General features: G+C 38.1%; 1 protein-coding gene across 1 annotated transcript in view; it reads left to right on the top strand.

Moving 5' to 3' along the window:
- Nucleotides 1-2,203: 2,203 nt before the first annotated feature.
- The window catches only part of SPAM1 (sperm adhesion molecule 1), a 29,832-nt gene continuing 10,622 nt past the window's right edge, over nucleotides 2,204-21,413 (top strand). The window contains exons 1-3 of the mRNA XM_066364202.1: nucleotides 2,204-3,151; nucleotides 3,737-3,826; nucleotides 12,938-13,382. Of these exons, the coding sequence (XP_066220299.1) occupies nucleotides 2,204-3,151; nucleotides 3,737-3,826; nucleotides 12,938-13,382 (1,483 nt within the window). The remainder of the gene's footprint in view (nucleotides 3,152-3,736; nucleotides 3,827-12,937; nucleotides 13,383-21,413) is intronic.

Below are 21,413 nucleotides of genomic sequence, written 5' to 3' on the forward strand. Positions count from 1 at the left end.
TTCTGGTTGTCACATCACAGAGCTAAAAACAGAAAGAAAGTGTCAACCTTTTCCTGGATCTAGGCTCCTACTCCCTTTAGCCATGTTTTGAAGCCATGAGATGGAAGATTCAGTTAATTTGGAAAGAAAAAGGTAAAAAATGAATGTCAGAAGAAATTTTAAAAAAAGACATTATAAAAGGAGACATTAATGAATATTTCTAGAGCTGCTATGTGGCCCTAGTATTCTAATCTTGGACTGTTTACACCATTAAAGAAATGGTGGTAGTTAAGGGCAGTTCTGAGAAATAAGATTAGATCAAATTAGAATAAATTATCTCTGTAGTCCCAGCTAATTTATAACCTCTAAAATACATCTTACTTTCTGTGACCACTTATTGTACCATAAAACATGCCAAACACTTCCCACTGTGTGTGGGTCAAATAAGTTTGCAAATATAATATATATGTTTGCTCGCTTATAGTTTGCATTGGGTGTGGGGTACAGGCTGTAAGCAGGCAGGGACCTTATAGCCTAAGGCTTAGTTTTAAGACTAAGTCTTTCTCATCCTTTTAATACTAAGATCTTCTCAACACTAAACTTTTCCCCACACCCTTGACCAGGGGTCCCCAAACTACAGTCCATGGGCTGCATGCAGCCCCCTGAGGCCATTTATCTGGCCCCTGCCACACTTCTGGAAGGGGCACCTCTTTCATTGGTGGTTGTACAGTACTACTTCCGGTGACGCAGACACATGCGTCATGGCTCCGGAAGCGCGTCCTATCATTTGTTACGGCTAGCAGTGACAAATATGGAACTGGACATTGACCATCTCATTAGCCAAAAGCTGGCCCATAGTTCCCATTGAAATACTGGTCAGTTTGTTGATTTAAATTTACTTGTTCTTTATTTTAAATATTGTATTTGTTCCCATTTTGTTTTTTTTACTTTAAAATAAGATATGTGCAGTATGCATAGAGATTTGTTCCAATGGTCTGAGTTTGTGCAGAGAGAAGGAGATGGGGAACAGAGGTGAATAAGGCTGGTGACTTAGAAACCTTTGATTCTAGGAAACTCAAATAAGTCAGTAGCTTTTGGAGCCCTGAATGGAAAGGAAAGTGTTTTCCCACTGTGTTTATTTCTTGCCCGCCGGGTACAAGCTAGGATTAAAGCTAATGGCCCACCAGTTCTTGGCTCTGTTTTTTCATTACCTGTCTCCAAATCAAATGTGAACCTGCATGGGCCAGACGGCTGTGTTGGTGGCCGTGGCTATTGGCCTCACACTGTGCAATCAGCATGATAAGACAATCTCACTTAAAGACTATAAAAGATCAAAATTCATATATTGCTTTTATTAAGCGAGGCCAGAACTAATCCTTTTAGTGGAAGATATAAAGTCATAATATGTTTTATTAACTTTAAACATGAAAGTACATTACTTTGAGATAGGACAAAGCGCTCTTCCAAACAACATTTCAACTTATCCCTCTAGGAGAGTTTGGTCTATTTAATAGTTTTAAACAAACTTTTGACTTACAACCTCAGAAGTGAATTTTGCTTCCTCCGGTACTTGCTTCCCCCAACCCCTTCACAAAAAATAAAACGAGGTCTCACAATTCTGTCAGAGGTTGTTTCCAAGTTTTGGCAGACCACTATAAAGCAGTCTTTCAAGAAATAAACAAGAATGAGAGGTTCTTGCAATTTCTTTTTATTTAATAGGCTTTTGCTAAGACATTGCTTGGAACAGCATTCTACACAATGGGGAAGGCAACATGGAAAAAGGCTGTATATACCCCTCTATAGGCTAAGGAATGATTCGGGAAAACGAGACAGATGTTATCTATTATAGGATTTGTATCGTACCTAACAGGAAATAATTTTATTAATTCAAACACAAGAGTCTTCAAAATTGAATTAAACTCCTTGTATTTAAAGTTGAGAATTTAGTAAATCCTACAATCTCTGATACAGAAATGTAGTATAACAAAAAAAATTTCTATGTTTTTTTTTTAGTTATAGGTGAAGCAACTTGCAAAACCTTCCTGGAACATAAAACAGAAGAAATAATATTTAAAAGTAATATTATAATACTGCTTTACCTATCAAAGTGGCTTCACTCCACCATTCTCTCTTCTATGCTTAAATCTTGCATTCAACATTTGATAAACCAAAGTGTGTAGGAAGAAACAAGTGATTTTCGTAGTCATTACTCCCTGCAACGGGAATGCTAAGGTTCAAGTACATCTTCTTTAGGAGCATTGTGGGAACCAAAGAAGCACTTCAGGTTGTGTTCACCTTCCTGCTGATTCCATTTTGCTTGACTAAGGATTTCAGAGCAACCCCTTATCTGCAAGGGGTTCCTTTCCTCTGGGGTTGGAATGTCCCATCTGACCTTTGTTTCCTGAGGTTTAATGTGTCTCTTGATTTGAGATTTTTCTCTTTTAAAGGAAGTCCCATAAAATCTGCCATAGGACAATCCATTACACTATTTTACGTTGATAGACTTGGCTTGTACCCTCATATAGATAGTCATGGCACTGAAGAGAATGGAGGACTCCCCCAGGTTGCGTCCTTACAGAAACATTTGGAACAAGCCGAGAAAGACATTGTCCACTACATACCAACAGACAAAGAGGGCTTGGCTGTCATTGACTGGGAAGAATGGAGGCCTCTCTGGGAAAGAAACTGGAGACCTAAAGATATTTATAGGAACCGGTCTATTGCATTGGTTCAGAGTCAAAATCCACAACTTAGTACAGCAATGGCCACCAAAGAAGCCAAACAACAATTTGAAACGGCAGGAAGGATGTTCATGGAAGAGACTTTAAAACTGGGAAAATCAATTCGGCCAAAACACGTATGGGGTTATTATCTTTTTCCTGATTGTTACAATCATCGATATTTTGCACAGGTTTACAATGGGACTTGCTTTGAAATAGAACAGAAAAGAAATAACCAGCTAAACTGGTTGTGGAAAGAAAGCACTGCCCTTTTCCCATCCATTTATTTGCCTTCTCAACTCAAGTCTTCTCCACGAGCTAGACTCTTTGTCCGTAATCGTGTTCATGAAGCCATTCGGGTTTCTACAGTACGTGATGTCACAAATCCACTTCCGATTTTTATATACACCCGTCCAGTTTTTACTAATGATCCTTCGCAGTTCCTCAGTGAGGTAAGTAAAATGACATAGTGCCCACAAATAGTGTTTCATAGAATTTAACATTTACAAACTTTTTTCTGAGAGTTTATTCGAGCTAAACTGACAACATATGCCAAGAGCAAGATTTCAAATGCTCTGGAGAATAACAGTTTTACAGCCTTAATATCATTTTTGAAGGGAGTAAAATTTAGCTTTTAATATTTTTTAGGAATATGCACACAGGTGGTTCTGTGTTACTATATGATTGTAAAATAAAAATATATTTCATTTTAATGAAATCATATCTTAGCCACCATGGAAAATTAAATCGTATAGGCAATATATTAATTTTTCTTTCATGGGCCTGTTCTCCAGTCAGTAGAAATAATTAAAATAATAGAAATACTTGTGTTTTTGTTAGAGTAGGGCAGTGGGTGTGAAAGATGGAAATAAATAGTAGGGAAAACAAAAGAAGAATAGCATTTCATTATACGTGAAAAATATGTGTAATTTAAATTTTTATTGTTAGGTCAACATTCTTAGCTTTGATGTGACTGTCCTATATATAACACTTTCATTTTATTTCTATCTGCTAACTGTTTCTATCACATTTGCCAGATTGACCTTGTGCATACGATTGGTGAAACTATTTCTCTAGGTGCCTCCGGAATGTTAATATGGGGAAGCCTCAATGTCAGCCAAAATGTGGTAAGTTGAATTGATAAGACCTAGTGAAAATATTTTTACTTTCAATGTTTTTGAGGCGTGTTGTGGTATTGAATTAAAAAACAGATACAATACTTGGCACAGAGTAGGAGGTGCTCAATTAACACTGATTGAATCTGTCTTTCATTTGTGAGTTTATTTTTTCAGGCAGAAAATACTGTACTTGGTTTTTAGTGAGAAAATTGGAATTCAGTAAGATTAATGGAAATTCTCTAGGCTATGTGGTAGTGAGTAGTTCTATGACACAGTGTCTAGTGCAGCGGTTCTCAACCTGTCGGTTGGGACCCCGGCGGGGGTCGAATGACCAAAACACAGGGTCCCCTAAAGCCATCGGAAAATACATATTTCCGATGGCTTTAGCTGCTGAGAAGCCGTGCTACTGTCTGCAGCAGCGCTATTCAGCTTGAACGCATGCCGTTATGGACGTGTGTTCCAAACTGAATGCCTGCGGTCATGCGCAGACATGATTGCATCATCCGTCGGGGGCCTAAGGGGCGAGGAAAGCAGGAGGAACGCTCCACAGTCCATAGCAGCATGGCTGCTCGTCCATAACAGCGCATTATGTGTGTCCGGCACTTGCTGACGTCATCAGTGGGCGGGTGCAGCAAGCGCCGGAGGACAGAAGCCTAGGAGGGGGAGAGGCAATGAGAATACATAATGCATATCAGGTATTTACATTCCGAATCATAATTGTAGAAAAATTACAGTTATGAAGTAGCCACCAAAATTATTTTTTGGTTTGGGGTCACCGCAACATGAGGAACTGTATTGCGGGGTCGCGGCATTAGAAAGGTTAAGAACCACTGGTCTAGTGTTTTCTTTCTATTACACCATGCTGTGGTTCTTTTCAGAAGAGATCCAATGAGTTCATATGCATTCATTCATTTGTTCTTTGAGTCAGTCAATAACTGTTCATTAAGTATTTATTTATGCATTTAGTCCTTCAGTGACAGCTTATGCATGGGTCAGCAAGCAGTGTCCATGGGCCAGATCTGGCCTACTCTTTGCTATTTTCTGTACAGTTTATGAGCTAAGAATGATTTTTACATTTTTAAATGGATTAAAAAAAACAAAAAAAGAATAGTATTTCATAATACATGAAAATTATGTTGATTTTAAGGTCAGTGTCTATCAGTAAAATTTTGTTGGAACACAGTCAACCTCATTCATGTAGGTGTCTGCCACTGCTTTTTGCCTTACAAAGGAATAACTGAGACTATATCATCCAAAATCCCAAAACATTTACTGTCCATCCCTTTACAGAAAAAAATTCCCAACCTTTGGTTTGTTGATTAAGTGCTGGTTAATTGTTTAGATGCTGGAAATGTAGCAGTAAACAAAGCAAAGTCCTTTAACCATGGACTTCCATTCTCAAAAGTAGAAATACAACATGTACAGATATGTCAGGTAACTGACACACAGCTGCAGTGAAGAGCAGTGAAACAGTATAGAGAGGATGGAGAGTGATGGAGTGGTGTTAAGACAAGGTCATCATAGGAGGTCTCTCTGATGAAGTTCTGTGGGATAAGAGACTAGATGAAATAAGGGACCAAGTCTCTGGATACCTGAGGATGGTAAGTGCGATAGCTTTAAGGCTGGAATGCGTTTGTAAAGAAAGAACATGAAGGTCAATGTGACTGGAGTGTAGAGAGCAAGGACAAGTGTGGTAAAAGAGGATGTGGTCAGTGAAGTAGTAGAGGGTCTAATGTTGGCCTTCAGAGGCCATGATGGGCTTTTACCCTGAGAAGGAAAGCTATTAGAAGGTTGAACAGAAGAGTGCAATTTCTAATAAACATTTCAGGAGATTGACATCTGAGTTGAGAGTAGATTTCAGAGGGGAAAGTGTGAGCAGGGGAGGAGGCTGTTGATGGCATGGACTATACAGGTGTTTGGGTTTTGAATATAACCCAACAGTAGAACTGAGAGTATTGGCTGTGGCATTGGGTGAGCGGGTAGGTAAGAGAAGTGTTGAAGAAGACTCCGAGGTTTGAAGGAGTTCTCTCTGAGATGGGAAAGACTTTAGGAGCATTATGGTGAGGCTGGGGAGAGGATAAAATGGGGTGGGGAAGTGTGTGAGCAATTGGGAGTTACTTTTAAAAAAATATTAGTAAGTGACTCAAAGCTTCTGTAAGGGAAAGGAAAGGGAAGTCTTCTTTATTTTCCACAGGTTATATTTAGTAGTGTCTTTTTGTGTTTGTGTGTGTGTGTGACCCAGACAGAGAAAGAGACAGAGAGAAAGACAGATAGGAACAGACAGATAGGAAGGGAGAGAGATGAGAAGCATCAATTCTTTGTTGTAGTATCTTAGTTGTTCGTTGACTGCTTTGTCATATGTGTCTTGACTGGGGGGCTATAGCAGAGCGAGTGGGCCCTTGCTTGCTTAAGCCAACAACCTTGGGTTTCAAGCCAATGACCTTTGGGCTTAAGTCAGGGACCACAGGGTCATCATGTTTATGATCCCACACTCAAGCTAGCGACTCCACGTTCAAACTGGTGAGCCAGCATTCAAGCTGGCGACCTGGGAATTTCAAACTTGGGTCCTCTGCATCCCAGTCCAATGCTCTATCTATTGTGCCATCTCCTGGTCAGGCTAGTAGTAATTATTTTAAGTAAGATTTTACTTAATGTTTTATGGGGAAAATATCTGTTTTCATCTGTAGAGTACAAATTTCATTTATTTTTTTCTAATGCATTTTCCTGAATTCAAAAAGCCATTAATATAATGGCCTAATCATTTTCTCTCTTTCTTTATTTTCATCCCTATTTAATTTTTTATGTCAGGGTTTCTCTCCCAACTCTTTAATCCTCTTGGTCTTAAAGCAAGAGTAAAACTGTCACATGGGCATTACTGGATCAAAGCTGAACTGTTTCCTTTCTGATGGATGTGGAAATACTAGTGATATAGGTGCTATGTCTAATAAAGTTCATGGCCCAAAAATCTTATCTTAGGACACACAGAGAAGTGACTGTACTCTAAGATCAGAAGAGACCTTTTGACCCATTGTCTATAAAGGAACTAACCATATATACTGGGGAACAAAATTTTTGTTGCATCCACAAAAACACTCGTTCTTACCTAATTCAAGTGTGCTGATCTCAAATCTGACATTCGTTTTTCTCTGTAAGCTACATTTTACAATTCAAGATTTTAGGTTTTCATTTTATTGTAAAATCTTCAACATTTAGTTTAATATAATGAAGTAGAATGTCTTCTTGGGCATCATCTTTGTGAAAATATAATAATTTATATAATGCAGTAAATATACTAATATACTAAAAGATATGATTGCATAAGAATTTGTCTACAATTTCAAAATAGAACATATTAAAACACTTATTTTAATCATAAAATTTGCACAAAACTTATTTAAATTTTATTCAGGCAAAAATCTGTGTTTGTAGCTCTTGCATTTGTGTACTTGTTGAGGACAATCTCGTTTGATGCTCCAGCAGTAGTCTGCCATTGTTTAGAGCTGTCAAGAAATAGCTGCCATTCTGTTGGACTGTATGTGGTAACACCTAGCTGACTGAGAAGACTATTGATATCATGACAGTAAACAAAGTGTTTGTCTTCGAAAAAAGGTCCACAAAAATTTGTTTACACTTCCTGAAATGGGATACTTTAGTTGACCGGAGAAGTACATTCTTTTCTTGAAGCCTGGATGGAGGCTAATAACTTAGCTGCTTCCTTTGATAGGCTCAAATCTCTTACTAAGTCATTCAATTCGGGTTGTCTAAACTGCTGAGGGGTTAATGACTGCTTGGCATCAGAAGAAGACCCTTTAGGTTCTACAACCATTTCCTCATGCATGTTATTAAAATACACTTGATCACCATGTTCACTTTCTTCGTCCTTAAAGAAATAAAACCATTGAAAACTGGAACCAGGAGTGTCTCAGAGTGTGGGATAGGTCGTATTGCTGAAGGAATATTAGCATATGCAATCATATGCCGTTTTTTTCTTGCCAATGCCCTTTGTATGAATCAGACAGAAATAACAGTCACTGCTGTCATCCTTAGGTTTATGCCAAACCATGGGAATACCAAAAGGCATTCCTTTGCAGTTCCCTTTTGTCCAGTCATGAAGCATTTTCTCACAATTATGACACACAATATGAGGAGCCTAATTCTTGTCTTGATCACCAAGAGGAACTTGAAAATAGGTAATATATGCACGTGTCACAAATGATGAAATATTGCGCCTTTGATGTTGAAGTGTGTAACAGCCACATATATAACAGAAAGTGTCAGGACTATTCTTACATTTACACCTACTCCAAGAAGCCATGATTCAATCTTAAAACAAAATAAGAGGCTGTTTTTATCAGATAATAATTTCTTACACTTAAAAACAATTACAATTATGTAAAAGTGATGTTTGTAAAACATTAATTGCCTTGTGGTTATGTTCAATCCAAGAGTCATTGCCCTTTAACTCCAATTTAAAAACCAATGCATGCCATTAACTGTTAACAAAAAGAAATTAAAATTGCATAAAAGCTAGAGCATGCACCAAAAAACGGATTTCAGATTTGGAATCAGTGATGCAGATATATATAAAAACAGTTCTAAAACCTCATGCAACAGAAAATGAAAAAAAAATTGCTCCCCAGTGTATTTACTTCATTTATAAAAGTACCTAACAGATGTCACCTTTGTGCAGTCCTTTCCAGGCAATCTGAGATTTTCTGCCTATTTGGTAGAATGCGATTGTCTCTGGTTTGATCACCAATAAAGAGAAATAACATAAAATATAAATTTAAAGAAAGGTTTATATGTTCCTTTTGCAAAATCTTTCATATGTCAGAGAATTATTTAGAAATTATAATCTACCTAAATGTAGTCTTAATATGCATTAGTTGTATTCCCAGATCTATAAACTCTTTGCTCAAGAGTTTTATGATGGGTCATGATAGGCTATTTATAGATTTTTTGTACTACTTCTTTTTTTTTTTTGGTATTTTTTTTTATTTTTCTGAAGCTGGAAACGGGGAGAGACAGTCAGACAGACTCCCGCATGTGCCCGACTGGGATCCACCGGCATGCCCACCAGGGGGCGATGCTCTGCCCACCAGGGGGTGATGCTCTGCCCCTCCGGGGCATCACTCTTTCACCACCAGAGCCACTCCAGTGCCTGGGGCAGAGGCCAAGGAGCCATCCCCAGCGCCTGGGCCATCTTTGCTCCAATGGAGCCTCAGCTGCGGGAGGGGAAGAGAGAGACAGAGAGGAAGGAGAGGGGGAGGGGTGGAGAAGCAGATGGGCACTTCTCCTGTGTGCCTTGGCCGGGAATCAAACCCGGGACTTCTGCACGCTAGGCCGATGCTCTACCACTGAGCCAACCGGCCAGGGCTGTACTACTTCTTTTTATTCTTTTTAAAAGAACTGAGAATCCACCCTTGCTCTGATGAGAAATGAATCAGGCATTCCCCAATTTGTAGGACAATGTGACATACTAGTTAATTGTCACACTTTATTTTTACTTCCTTAGACTCCCTATTTTCTATCAAGACTCTTAGAGCGTCTTCAGTATTATTCATACATTGACAATCATTCAACTTTAATATGACTCTTTTCTATTTAATGACGTTGCCTTGTAATTGTCTCCTGTGGACTCTGTTCTATATATTTCTGCTACCTTTCCCAATTTATAATCATTATGAGTGCTAATTCTATTATTACTTCCTTGCTTTTCCTATGTCCCTTGTAATCAATAGTCATGAATTATTTGTCATTTTTCCTGAGATTCATTTTCAAGTTGGGAAATTGGTGTTTGCAAATTTAGTTTCAAGGACTAGAACTGACTTAAAGCAATTGCTGTCAAATGTAAGCCAAGTATTTCTCTCCATTTCATCTTCTTAGATCCATTGTTATGGTATTGCCAGCTTCTATTGGTCCCAGCACATGAGACTTGGTTGTTAAATATTCACAAATTTTGTGAACTGTTTTTCCACACAGCCATTATGAAAAGTTAAATTATAAAAACTTAAAATAAAATAAGTTGTGTTTAAAACACTGAATTAATACTTACAAATCTATCTATTATTTCATTTCTTGTGGTTATTCACATCTATTGTACCTATGGGTGGAACTATCAATATTATGTAATGATAAGCTACTCTACATCTTACTACTATTCTGTGTAATGGTGAGATACTTGATCTTCAGTTCTGCATTCAGTGATGTCATGTTGGTAGGAGTATTTACAACATGGCTATTGGCAAACCAGGCCTTATCTTTTAAAAAGCCAGTTTCAGATCTTTCCAAAAGACTACACACCGTGTAGACTAATGAGTCTCAAACCATTTTCATGTTTTCATGCTTACTTTGCCTAGCTCTTGTCTCTGTGGAGAATTGCAATGTCATCTGATCTTAGTATAAATTGTCATGTGTTTTTGGCACTGAAAATACAGTGTTGAAGAATATTGACAAAGTCTCTGCACTCATGGAATTTATGTTAGATTTGGAGGTATAGAAACAATACACACCCAAGAAAAATGTTTGATGTAATATGTGCAATGCAAAGAATTTACAAAGATGTGAGAAAGTAGAGAGAAAAGGTGTCTGAGAAGGGCATTGTCTAATTAAGACTGCAATCTAAAAGGCAAGATGGAGCGAACCATGTAAGAAATTAGAAGAAAGAACATTCCAGGCAGAGAGAACAGTAAGGACAATTTGAAACAAAATGGTCATGCTTGTGAAACAGCTAGTGCACCTCACATGGGTGGGGAGGAGTCTACAAGAGGAAGGCAGGGTTCTACCATGTCAGTCTACATACAAGTTGATGATAACTTGAATTTTATTCTAAACACTATGCAAAGCTATTAGGGGGTTAAGAAGAGGTTTTCTATTGCTGCCATAAAAATCACCAAAACTTAGTGGTTTAAACAACAAACTTATTATCTTACAGTTTTCTAGATCAGAAGTCCAATATGGGTCTCAAGAGGCTAAAGTCAAGATGTCAGCAGGGTTCCCTTACTTTCCAGGGGAGGATCCTTGCACATTTTGGTTGTTGGCAGAATTAGTTTCCTCTTGGCTGTAGCAACGAGATCTCTATTTTCTTGCAGCTTCTAGAGATCACTATATTTTTAGCTATATTTATATTTAAGAAGGCCAGGACATTTCTCTGTCCTCAAAGCCAGCAATGCTGGATTGAGCCTCTTTTACCTTTGAATTTTTCCTTTTTCTTCCATCTATTTTTTTATTTTATCCCAGCTGGAAAAGTTTCTTTTTATTTATTTATTTATTTTTAATGAAATGAGAGGTGGGGAGGCAAAGACAGACTCCTGAATGCACCCGACTGGGATCCACCTGGAAAGCCCCTACCGGGTGATGCTCTGCCCATCTGGGGCTGCTGCTCTGTTGCTCAGCAACTGAGTTATTTTAGTGCCTGAGCTGAGGCCATGGAGTCATGACCTGGGGGTCAATTCACTTGAACCACTCGAGCCATGGCTATGGGAGGGAAAGAGAGAGAGAGAGAAAAAGAAAAAGGAGGGATGGTCGCTTCTCCTGTGTGCCCTGATCAGGATTCAAACCCAGGACTTCCACATGCCAGGCCAACACTCTACTAACTGGCCAGGGCCAGAAAAGTTTATACATACAGTATTTAAAGACTCATGATTAGATTGTGATCATCCAGATAATTTAGGATAATCTCCCCCACTTGAAGGTCCATGCCCTTAACCGTATATGTAAAGCCCCTTTTGCCATGTAAGGTAGCCTAGTCACAGGTTCCAGGAGATTAGGGTATGGACATGCTTGAAAGGTCCTTATTCTACATACCATCGATGGCATTATTCCAAGGCAGGTGGAAACTGCCAAGATTCCCTGACTTGTTTGTTGACTTCCCGCCACCAGTTCCTTCAATCTGCTGAAGGACTAGCACACTGAGCTCACTCGATGATATTGTTGTTCATGAAAGAAAATGCCTTTCTTCTATAAAACAGTGTCCCAGTTTTAGATTGCACTACTCAAGATGAATCATTTTAGTTACTCATCACTCATACTTTGCCAAGTAAGTATACTTGAAAGAGAGCTGTTATAATCCACCCATAACCTGAACTATACATAACACTTAATACAAAGTATCTATATTCAGTTGTACCTGCTTACTGTTTTGAGCTAGCAATTTAAAAACCACAAAACCACTTTTTCCAATTCTGTTTAAACTTATCTGACAAATGTGTAATATGTATTGCATTTATTTTTAATTACTTTCTCTCTCTCTCTCTCTCTCTCTCTCTCTTTTAAGTTAGAGAAAGGGAGATAGGGAGACAGACTCCTGCATGCACCCCAACCAGTCTTCACCTGGTAACTCCCATCTGGGGCTGATGTTCAAATCAACTGAGCTATTTTCAGGCCCCAGGGCCGATGCTCAAACCAATTGAGCCACACTGGCTGCAGGATAGGAAGAGAGAGAGAAAAGGGAGAGGGAATGGGAGAGAAGAGATGGTTGTATCTCATGTGTGCCCTGACTGGAATTGAACCTGGGAAGTCCACATGCTGGGCCAATGCTCCATCCACTGAGCCAACTGTCCAGGGCCTATTTTTAATTTCTTGAGGGGGTAACTAATTATATGTTGGGCCCTGTGTTCTATACTTTTATATACTTTGTACCTTTTTTATCTTCACAACATCTATCTTTATTTTTAATGAAGCAAAAGCACAGGCAGGTTAATTAATTTTCTCATGGTCACTCAGATAAGAAATAATACTTAGAAAACTTGAGGGAGTCCCAAGTTCACACAGCTAGTTATTAATGGAACTAGGATTCCAATCCAGTCAGGGCAGATGGATCGCAGAGACCATTCTGTTCCTGCCCCCCATTACTTCAGGAATTATTGAGGAAGACCACAGCTACAGTTTGTTAAGCCTCAACCAGTCAATAACTTCAGTGGCATTAAATAGCATGCAAAACCTACAAATACTATAAAAACTAGATTAACCTTGCTTGTTAAGGTAAAAAAGAAAATATTTCCTAACTCTTGCTGGGTCTGTTCTTTTTCATCCCTCCTTCGCAATTCCCTATCGTGGTGCATTAATTCACATATGAATTAACTTAGATCTCGATGTGCTGACCTTCTTATAATTTTACAGGACAGCTGCATGACAATGCAAAATTACCTGCAGAGAACACTGAATCTTTACTTAATCAATGTCACTCTAGCAGCGAAAATGTGTAACCAACTGTTGTGCAAGGAGCAAGGATATTGCACGAGGAAAACCTGGAATTCACATGACTATCTTCACCTGAACCCAATGAATTTTAAAATTAAATTTAAAGATGGAAAATACACACTAGAAGGGAAACCCTCACTTCAAGACCTGAAAGAACTTGATGACAAATTTGATTGCAGCTGTTATTCCAACACCAGCTGTCAGAAAACATTTAATGCAAAAGGCTCTCACGAAGTTCATGTATGTTTTGGTGATAGTGTTTGTATAAATGCCACTATAAAATCAGAAAGCAACGTATTCCATTCAAGTACAGGTTTAATGCTCCTTTTATTGTTTTTAATTGTTTTGGAAGATGAATGCTATGGTATGCAAACAAGACTCTGAAGGGTTCAGAGAAGAATTTTGAGGGTGTCTTGAAAGAGATAATGTGCCTATGGTTTTGAAGACTGAACAAGAGCTAAATAGTGTGGGAACATGAAACAGAAGAAACTTCAGGAAGATGGAACATTGAGTGTGATTTTTTAGAGTGGTATACAGCAAATGATGGCCAAATAAAGGTGCTCTCCAACCTCTTGATTTGTTCTATTCTTTTTTTTCATGTGCTTATGTCATGACATGATTTTACTCCCCATCACCTCTCTATAATATAAGCATCATAAGGACAGGTATTTGGTGTGTTTTGTTTGTTGCTATCTTCATAGTGTGAAGAATAGTATCTGAGACTTAGCAGGTGCCTATAAAATATTTGCTGAATAAATAAAAGCCAATAGGGAGCCACTAAAAAATTATAAGTGGAGTTGGGATGACCACTTTGCACACACTCGGTCCTCTGGGACCAACGCTGCCCTTTTCCTTAGCTCTGTTCTTCACCTTCCACTCCAATTATGATCCTACTGTCAAAGCCATCTGTTCATAAGAAAGCCATGGAAAAAGAATTTGATAATAATCTGTAAAGAACACTTTCTATGGACTAGTTTACTTAGAATACATTAATGGCTGTCAGATGACCAGGATTTAGAACAAATGGAGGCAGCAAGGCAAATTGGAAAGGGAATAAATTTTGGAGTTGGATAATTATAAAAGCAAAATCCAGCTTCCAACATTTCTAGCTACATAAACCTGAGAGAAATTAACCTGACTCAGCTTCCATTGTAACAGAATGGAAATAATACCTACCTTTTAGGATTCTTGAGAAGATTAAATAGTATAATACATGGAAAGCATTTGGCCTTAGAAATAACAAGTTTCTGTGGAAGAAAGGATGGATATATTTTTATTGATGTGGAAAGGTGTTTATATTGCTGTTGTGAGATAGAATGTCCAAACAGTAGACATCTGCCATGCAGACTTGGCCATGAATCTCTTAAGAGAAGAGGCCACTAAATAGTAAAAGAGACTTAGCAGGAATAGTTTATATAATATATGTAATACATACCCCTGTATTTGATTAGGTTTGCAGATGCAAAGTTTTATTTCCATTCAGATAAAATATTTTTGTCAAGAATCATGCTTACATCTCAGGTTCGAAGGGGATAATATAGTGTGCCAGTTCTTTAAGAGCTTGTATAATGATGAAGGTAATGAACATGAACACAGAATTTGAACATAGCATGTGGCATACACAAAAAATGTAAACATTGAAGAGATTGAAGAGTGCTAAGAACACAGGTTCATCCTGTTGATTCACATGAAGTACTAAAGAATGATTACCCACTCTTCATCAAACCTAGCATAACGACACAGATCGAAGTGTTCACTTGCATCTCCATTTCCTCATGGAGGCTCCTGTGTCTCTTAAAACTTATATTAAATTTATATGCTTTTCTTCTCTTCATCTGTCTGTATCAGTTTAATTTTCATACTCAGCCAGGAATCTGAAGAGGGTCAAGTAAAGTGCTTTTTCTCCCCCACAACCCAAAGCCAGTTAGAATTATTCAAACCAGCCAATCCTAAACTGTTCAACCTGCCCTGCCTTGCCCTTCGCAAAAGCAGTCCAATAAAGGCTGTGGCTTTGTGCTCTCCCCTCCTTCCTGCTTCTGCTTCCTGTCCCAAACTTGGTGCTCCTCACCTGGCCCTCCTTATTATCACTCAGTCACCTTTATAAATGAAGATTTATAGAACAAATACGGAGGCAGAAATGCTTTTCTCTTTTTGTTAACATCCTATTTCTCACCAGAATATTAATATTTTGAATTTTCCTGTAGTAAATTCAGAGCTTGACAAGCTAGCTGAAATGAGCAATGTGACTTTTTTTTAATTTTTAAATTTTATTTAGAAAATTAACTTTAATATGGTAACATTGATCAATAAGAATACATAGGTTTCAGGTGAGCATTTCTATAGCATTTTAACTGTTGATTATGTTGTATACCCATCACCCAAAGTCAAATTATTTTCTTTTCTTTTTTTAAGATTTTATTTATTCAATTTTCAGAGAGGAGAGAGAGAGAGAGAGAGAGAGAGAGAGAGAGAGAGAGAAAGGGGAGGAGCAGGAAGCATCAACTCCCATATGTGCCTTGACCACGCAAGCCCATGGTATCGAACAGTCGACCTCAGCATTACAGGTCGATGCTTTATCCCACTGTGCCACCACAGGTCAGGCTTCAAATTATTTTCTATCACCTTATATTTTTCCCTCTTTACACCCTTCCCCCACCTCCTCTCTCACATTTCCTTCCCCCTGGTAACCACTTCACTTTTACCTATGTCCATGAGTCTCAGTTTTATATCCCACCTATGTATGAAATCATACAGTTCTTAGCTTTTTCTGATTTACTTGTTTCATTCAGTATAATGTTCTCAAGGTTCATCCATGTTGTCATAAACGTCACTATGTCATCATTTTGTATGGCTGAGTAGTATTCCATTGCATATATGTACCACATCTTCTTTATCCAATCCTCTAACAAGGGACACTTTGTTGACATGTCTTGGCCACTGTGAATAATGCTGCAATGAAGTTAGGGGTTCATGTGTCTTTACATACCAATGCTTTAGAGTTTTGGGGGTAGATACCCAGTAGAGGGATTGCTGGGTCATAAGGTAATTCTAGTCTTAATTTTTTGAGGCACCACTATACTTTTTTCCATAATGGTTGTACTAATTTGCATTCCCACCAGCAGTGAATGAGGGTTCCTTTTTTCTCCACAGCCTCTCCAACACTTGTTATTACCTGTCTTGTTGATAATAGGCAATCTAACAGGTGTGAGGTGGTATCTCATTGTAGTTTTGATTTGCATTTATTGAATAGCTAGTGAAGATGAGCATATTTTCATCTATCTGTTGGTCACTGTATGTCCTCTTAGGAGAAGTGTCTGTTCAGGTCTTCTCCCAATTTTTTAAATTAGATTACTTGCTTGTTTTTTTGCTAAGCTTTGTGAGTTCTTTATATATTTTGGATATTAACCCCTTATCAGAGCTGTTGTTTGTTAATATCATCTTCCATTTAGTTGGCTGCCTATTTGTTTTGTTGTCAGTTTCTTTTGCTGTGCAGAAGCTTTTTAGTTTGATATAGTCCCATTCATTGATTTTTTTGCCTTTATTTCCCCTGCCTTTGGGAAATAAATTCATAAATTGTTCTCTATGGCCAAGGTTCATGAGCTTAGTACTTATTTTCTTCTATGTAATTTATTGTTTCAAATCTTTTATTTAGGTCTTTGATCCATTTTGAATTGATATTGTGCATGGAGAAAAGCTAGTCAAGTTTCATTCTTTTGTATGTGGCTTTCCAATTTTCCCAACACCATTTATTAAAGAGGTTTCCTTTTCATCACTGTGTGTTTTTGGCTCCTTTGTTGAAGACGATTTGTCCATATATGTGTGGTTTTATTTCTGGGCTCTCAATTCTGTTTCATTTGTCTGTATGTCTGTTTTTCTGCCAATACCATGCTGTTTTGATTATTGTGGATCTATAGTGTAATTTGAAGTCAGGTAGAGTGATACCTCTAGCTTCATTCTTTTTCCTCAGGATTGCTTTAGCTTTTTGGGGTTTTTTATGGTTCTATATAAACCTCGTAATTTTTTGCTTTATTTCTTTGAAATACGACATTGGGATTTTGATGGGAATTGCATTAAATTTGTATATTTCTTTGGATAATATGTCCATGGACATGGAATATTTTTCCATTTCCTTGTGTCTTTTTCAATTCCTTTCAATAATGTTTTGTAGTTTTTATTATATAGGGCCTTCACATCCTTTGTTAAGTTCATTCTTAGGTATTTTATTTTTTTTGTTGCAATTGTAAAATGAATTGTTTTTTGTTTATTTTTTGATGTTTCATCCTTGGTATATAAGAAAGCAGTGGACTTTGTATATTGATTTTGTATCCTGTGACTTTACTATATTGGCTTATTGTTTCTAATAGTTTTTTGGTGGAATTTTTGGGTTTTTCTATACACAGGATGATGTCATCTGCAAAAAGTTATAACTTTACTTCTTCTTTCCTGATATGGATGCCTTTTATTTCTTTCTCTTGCCTGATTGCTCTGACTAAAACTTCCAAAACTATGTTGAGTAAGAGGGGAGAGAGTGGGCAGCTTGTCTTGTCCCTAATTTTAGAGGAAAAGCCTTCATTTTTTTCACTATTTAGTATGCTATTAGCTGATGGTTTGTCATATATGGCTTTTTTTGTGTTGAGGTACTTTCTTTCTATTCCAATTTTATTGAGTGTTTTAAAAACAAAGGAATGTTATATCTTATCGAATGCCTTTTCTGCATCTATTAATAGGGTCATATGATTTTTGTTCTTTGTTTTGTTGATGTGTATTATGTTGGTCGATTTCCATATGTTGAACCATCCTTGTGCTTCTGAAATGAATCCCACTTGATCGTGATGTATTATTTTTTTAATGTGTTTTCCTATTCAGTTTGCTAGTATTTTGTTTAGGCCTTTTGCATTTATATTCATTAGAGATATCAGTCTGTAGTTTTCTTTTTTTGTGTTGTCCTTTTCAGGTTTTGGTATGAGGGTTATGTTGGCCACATGAAATATTTTGGGATGTAATGCTTCTTCTTCTATTTCTTGGTATACTTTTAGAAGAATAGATAGGTATCAAATCTTCTTTGAATGTTTGGTAGAATTCACTAGTGTAGCCTTTTGGTCCTGTTTTTAGGGAGGTTTTTGATAATTGTTTCTATTTCTTCCCTGTTTATAGATCTATTTAGGTTTTTCATTTCTTCATGACTTAGTCTAGGAAGATTGTATAGTTTTAGGAATTTATCCATCTTCTTTAAGTTGTTTAATTTGGTGGCATATAATCTTTCATAATATTCTACTATGATTCTTTGTATATCTATGATGTCTGTGGTAATTTATCCTCTTCTAGTTTAAAATTTGTTTATATAGTCCTTCCTCTTTTTTCCTTAGTGAGTCTAGCCAGAGGTTTGTTGATTTCATTGATCTTTTCAAAGAATCAGCTCATTGTTGTATTATTTTTTTTCTGTGGTTCTTTATTTCATTTAGTTCTGCTCTAAATTTTATTATTTCTTTTCTTCTGCTGATTTTAGATTGCCTTTGTTTTTTTTTCTAGTTCCTTAAGGTGTGATGTTAGGTTGTTTACTTGGGATCTCTCTTGTTTCTTGATATTAACCTGTAATGATATAAACTTCCCTCTTATTACTGCTTTCACTACATCTCAGAAATTTTGATAAGTCATGTTGTCATTTTCATTGGTCTGTATATATCTTTTGATCTCTGTTTTTATTTCTTCTTTGACCCAGTCATTTTTCAGAAGTATGCTAGCACAGTGTTTGTCATAAAAATAGTAGGCACTGGCCCTGGCTGGTTGGCTCAGTGGTAGAGCGTCGGCCTGGCGTGCAGGAGTCCCGAGTTCGATTCCTGACCAGGGCACACAGGAGAAGCACCCCATCTGCTTCTCCATCCCTCCCCCTCTCCTTCCTCTCTGTCTCTCTCTTCCCCTCCTGCAGCCGAGGCTCCATAGGAGCAAAGTTTGTCCGGGCGCTGAGGATGGCTCTGTGGCCTCTGCCTCAGGTGCTAGAATGGCTCTGATTGTGGCAGAGCGATGCCCCAGATGGGCAGAGCATCGCCCCCTGGTGGGTGTGCTGGGTGGATCCCGGTGGGGCGCATGCAGGAGTCTGTCTGACTGCCTCCCCGTTTCCAATTTCAGAAAAATACAAAAAAAAAAAGTAGGCACTTAAAAATGATGGTTATTTATTTAAGACTTTATCTACTAATTTTCAGAGATTTTCCTCTGTTGGATGATTTAGAGTTTCATTTTGACTTTAAGGAAGCACTTGAGATTATGCCCTCTAGCATATGTCGTCAATTTAGCTTAAATAAACTCTATAAACATTTAAAAAATAATAAATAAAACTGGTTTTAAAATTTTATTTTGAGGAACAACATATTAAATAAAATGTTTTCATAATTTTTCTTTACTTAAAAAGACTAAATATGCTTCACTTTACTAAAAACACAAATTATCTTTCAGCACAAATACTACATATTATAAGATGCATAAATACTATTAGAGAAAAATTAATACCTCCAACAGTCTCTTATACCTGATGTGCTACCTTTTTGATTAGAACTCATAAAACTTTTAACACATTGCATTAATACAACTCTGTGCATTTTTTTTTTTTTTTTTTTGGTTTTCAATAATTTTGTTACAGCATATATTTAATAACACACCAGAGTGGTAGGTAGCACATATAGCTTTTTTTTAAAGCTGAAATATGTTACTTCCTCTACATCAATTTGCTAATTAATTGTAAGTACCAGATATAGGGACAAAGATGAACTTGGGTCAATATACAATTATGTAGTTTTAAGGGAAAAAAATCATTACAAATGATTTTATTTTTCTCTGATAGTTTTTTTTATTTCAATAATTGCTGCAAAAGGCTTTATTGTTTCCATTTGGTCCAATGCATGGGAGAAGGCTCCGGTGTGCTTAAAAGGATGCATAGTGATTTCAGAGAGAGGTTGAGGCAAGCAGCAGACATCAGAAGGCTACAGAGGGGCCCCTCAAAGGTCTCTAGGCTTTACAGGCTCCTAGTTGTGCTTGAGGGTCAGCCTTTTGAAGAGAGACTCTACCGCCCAGCCCAGCCTGGGACAGTACGCTTGCAGAAGTTAGACAACTGGTCGTCTATCTTCTTGATAAGTTTCACCTGCTCATCCAGGAAGTGGTTCTTCAGGAAGTCAGACAGATAAGGGTCTGTGTGGGCAGAACTTAGGGCATGCATGTCCAAAGGGCATGATCAGGTTCTTCTCCATGACCATGGCTACTTTCCTGATGTCCTGAGTGTCATCCCACTCATTTCAGGAAGGTTTCTGCCCATCCTGGAAAAAGGGTGGGGCCGCTGCTCTGATTTTGCATCTTCAGGAGACACTGGGCATCCTCACACTTTTCTCAGAAATGGCCCATGCCCTCCAGATCCTATGTGACCATAGGGCACAGGTGATCAAGGAGCACTCACTTTTATATGCACTTTCAATATGTATCTTTTAAGGATTTAAAGAAAAACAGGCATTCGAAAAAGAGGAAGGTTAGATAGACTACTGGAAGTATGCCTCATCTTGACATTTCTGGGGCCTCATTCATGACACTAATGCTAAACTGTATAGTTACAGCAGCAGGGGCAGCAGGATAACTGTGCCCATCACCTGGGCTTTTCCAGCAATGTCTCTATGTCCTTGGAGCCTTTAGATCTCTGTAAGCAGAGATGACAGCTAGTCCCATACTAGCCCATTATTACATCAAATGGAAATCAGTCAGCTTATATGTCATTTTAAAAGTGGGGTATTAAGCCTGACCAGGTGTTGGTGCAGTGGATAGAGCATCAGCTTGGGACACTGTGGACTCAAGTTTGAAACCCCGAGCTCACTCCCTGGCTTGAGCATGTGCTCACCAACTTGAGTGTGGGGTCACTGACTTGAGCATGGGATCATAGACATGACCGCATGGTTGCTGATTTGAGCCCAAAGGTCTCTCTGGCTTGAACCCAAGTTAGCTGGCTTTAGCAGGAGGTCATTGGCTAGGCTGAAGCCTGCTGGTCAAGGTACATATAAGAAAGCAATCAGTGAACAACTAAAGTGCCACATGCCCTGGCTGGTTGGCTCAGTGGTAGAGCATCAGCCTGGTATGTGGATGTCCTGGGTTCAATTCACATTCAGGGCACATAAGAGAAGCAAACATCTGCTTCTCTAACCCTTCTCCTCCCTCTGTTTTTCTCTCTCTTGTCCCCTCCCACAGCCATGACTCAATTGGTTTGAGTACATCAGCCCAGGCAGTGAATATATACATCAGCTCGGGCAGTGAATATACGTCTGTGGAGCCTCTGCCTCAAGTGCTAAAAATTGCTCAGTGGGGAACATGGCCCAAGATGGGGATTACAGGATGGATCCTGGTTGGAGTGCAGGCAGGAGTTTGT

Source organism: Saccopteryx leptura, chromosome 2 (genome assembly GCF_036850995.1).
Source record: "Saccopteryx leptura isolate mSacLep1 chromosome 2, mSacLep1_pri_phased_curated, whole genome shotgun sequence".
Classification (NCBI taxonomy): Eukaryota; Metazoa; Chordata; class Mammalia; order Chiroptera; family Emballonuridae; genus Saccopteryx; species Saccopteryx leptura.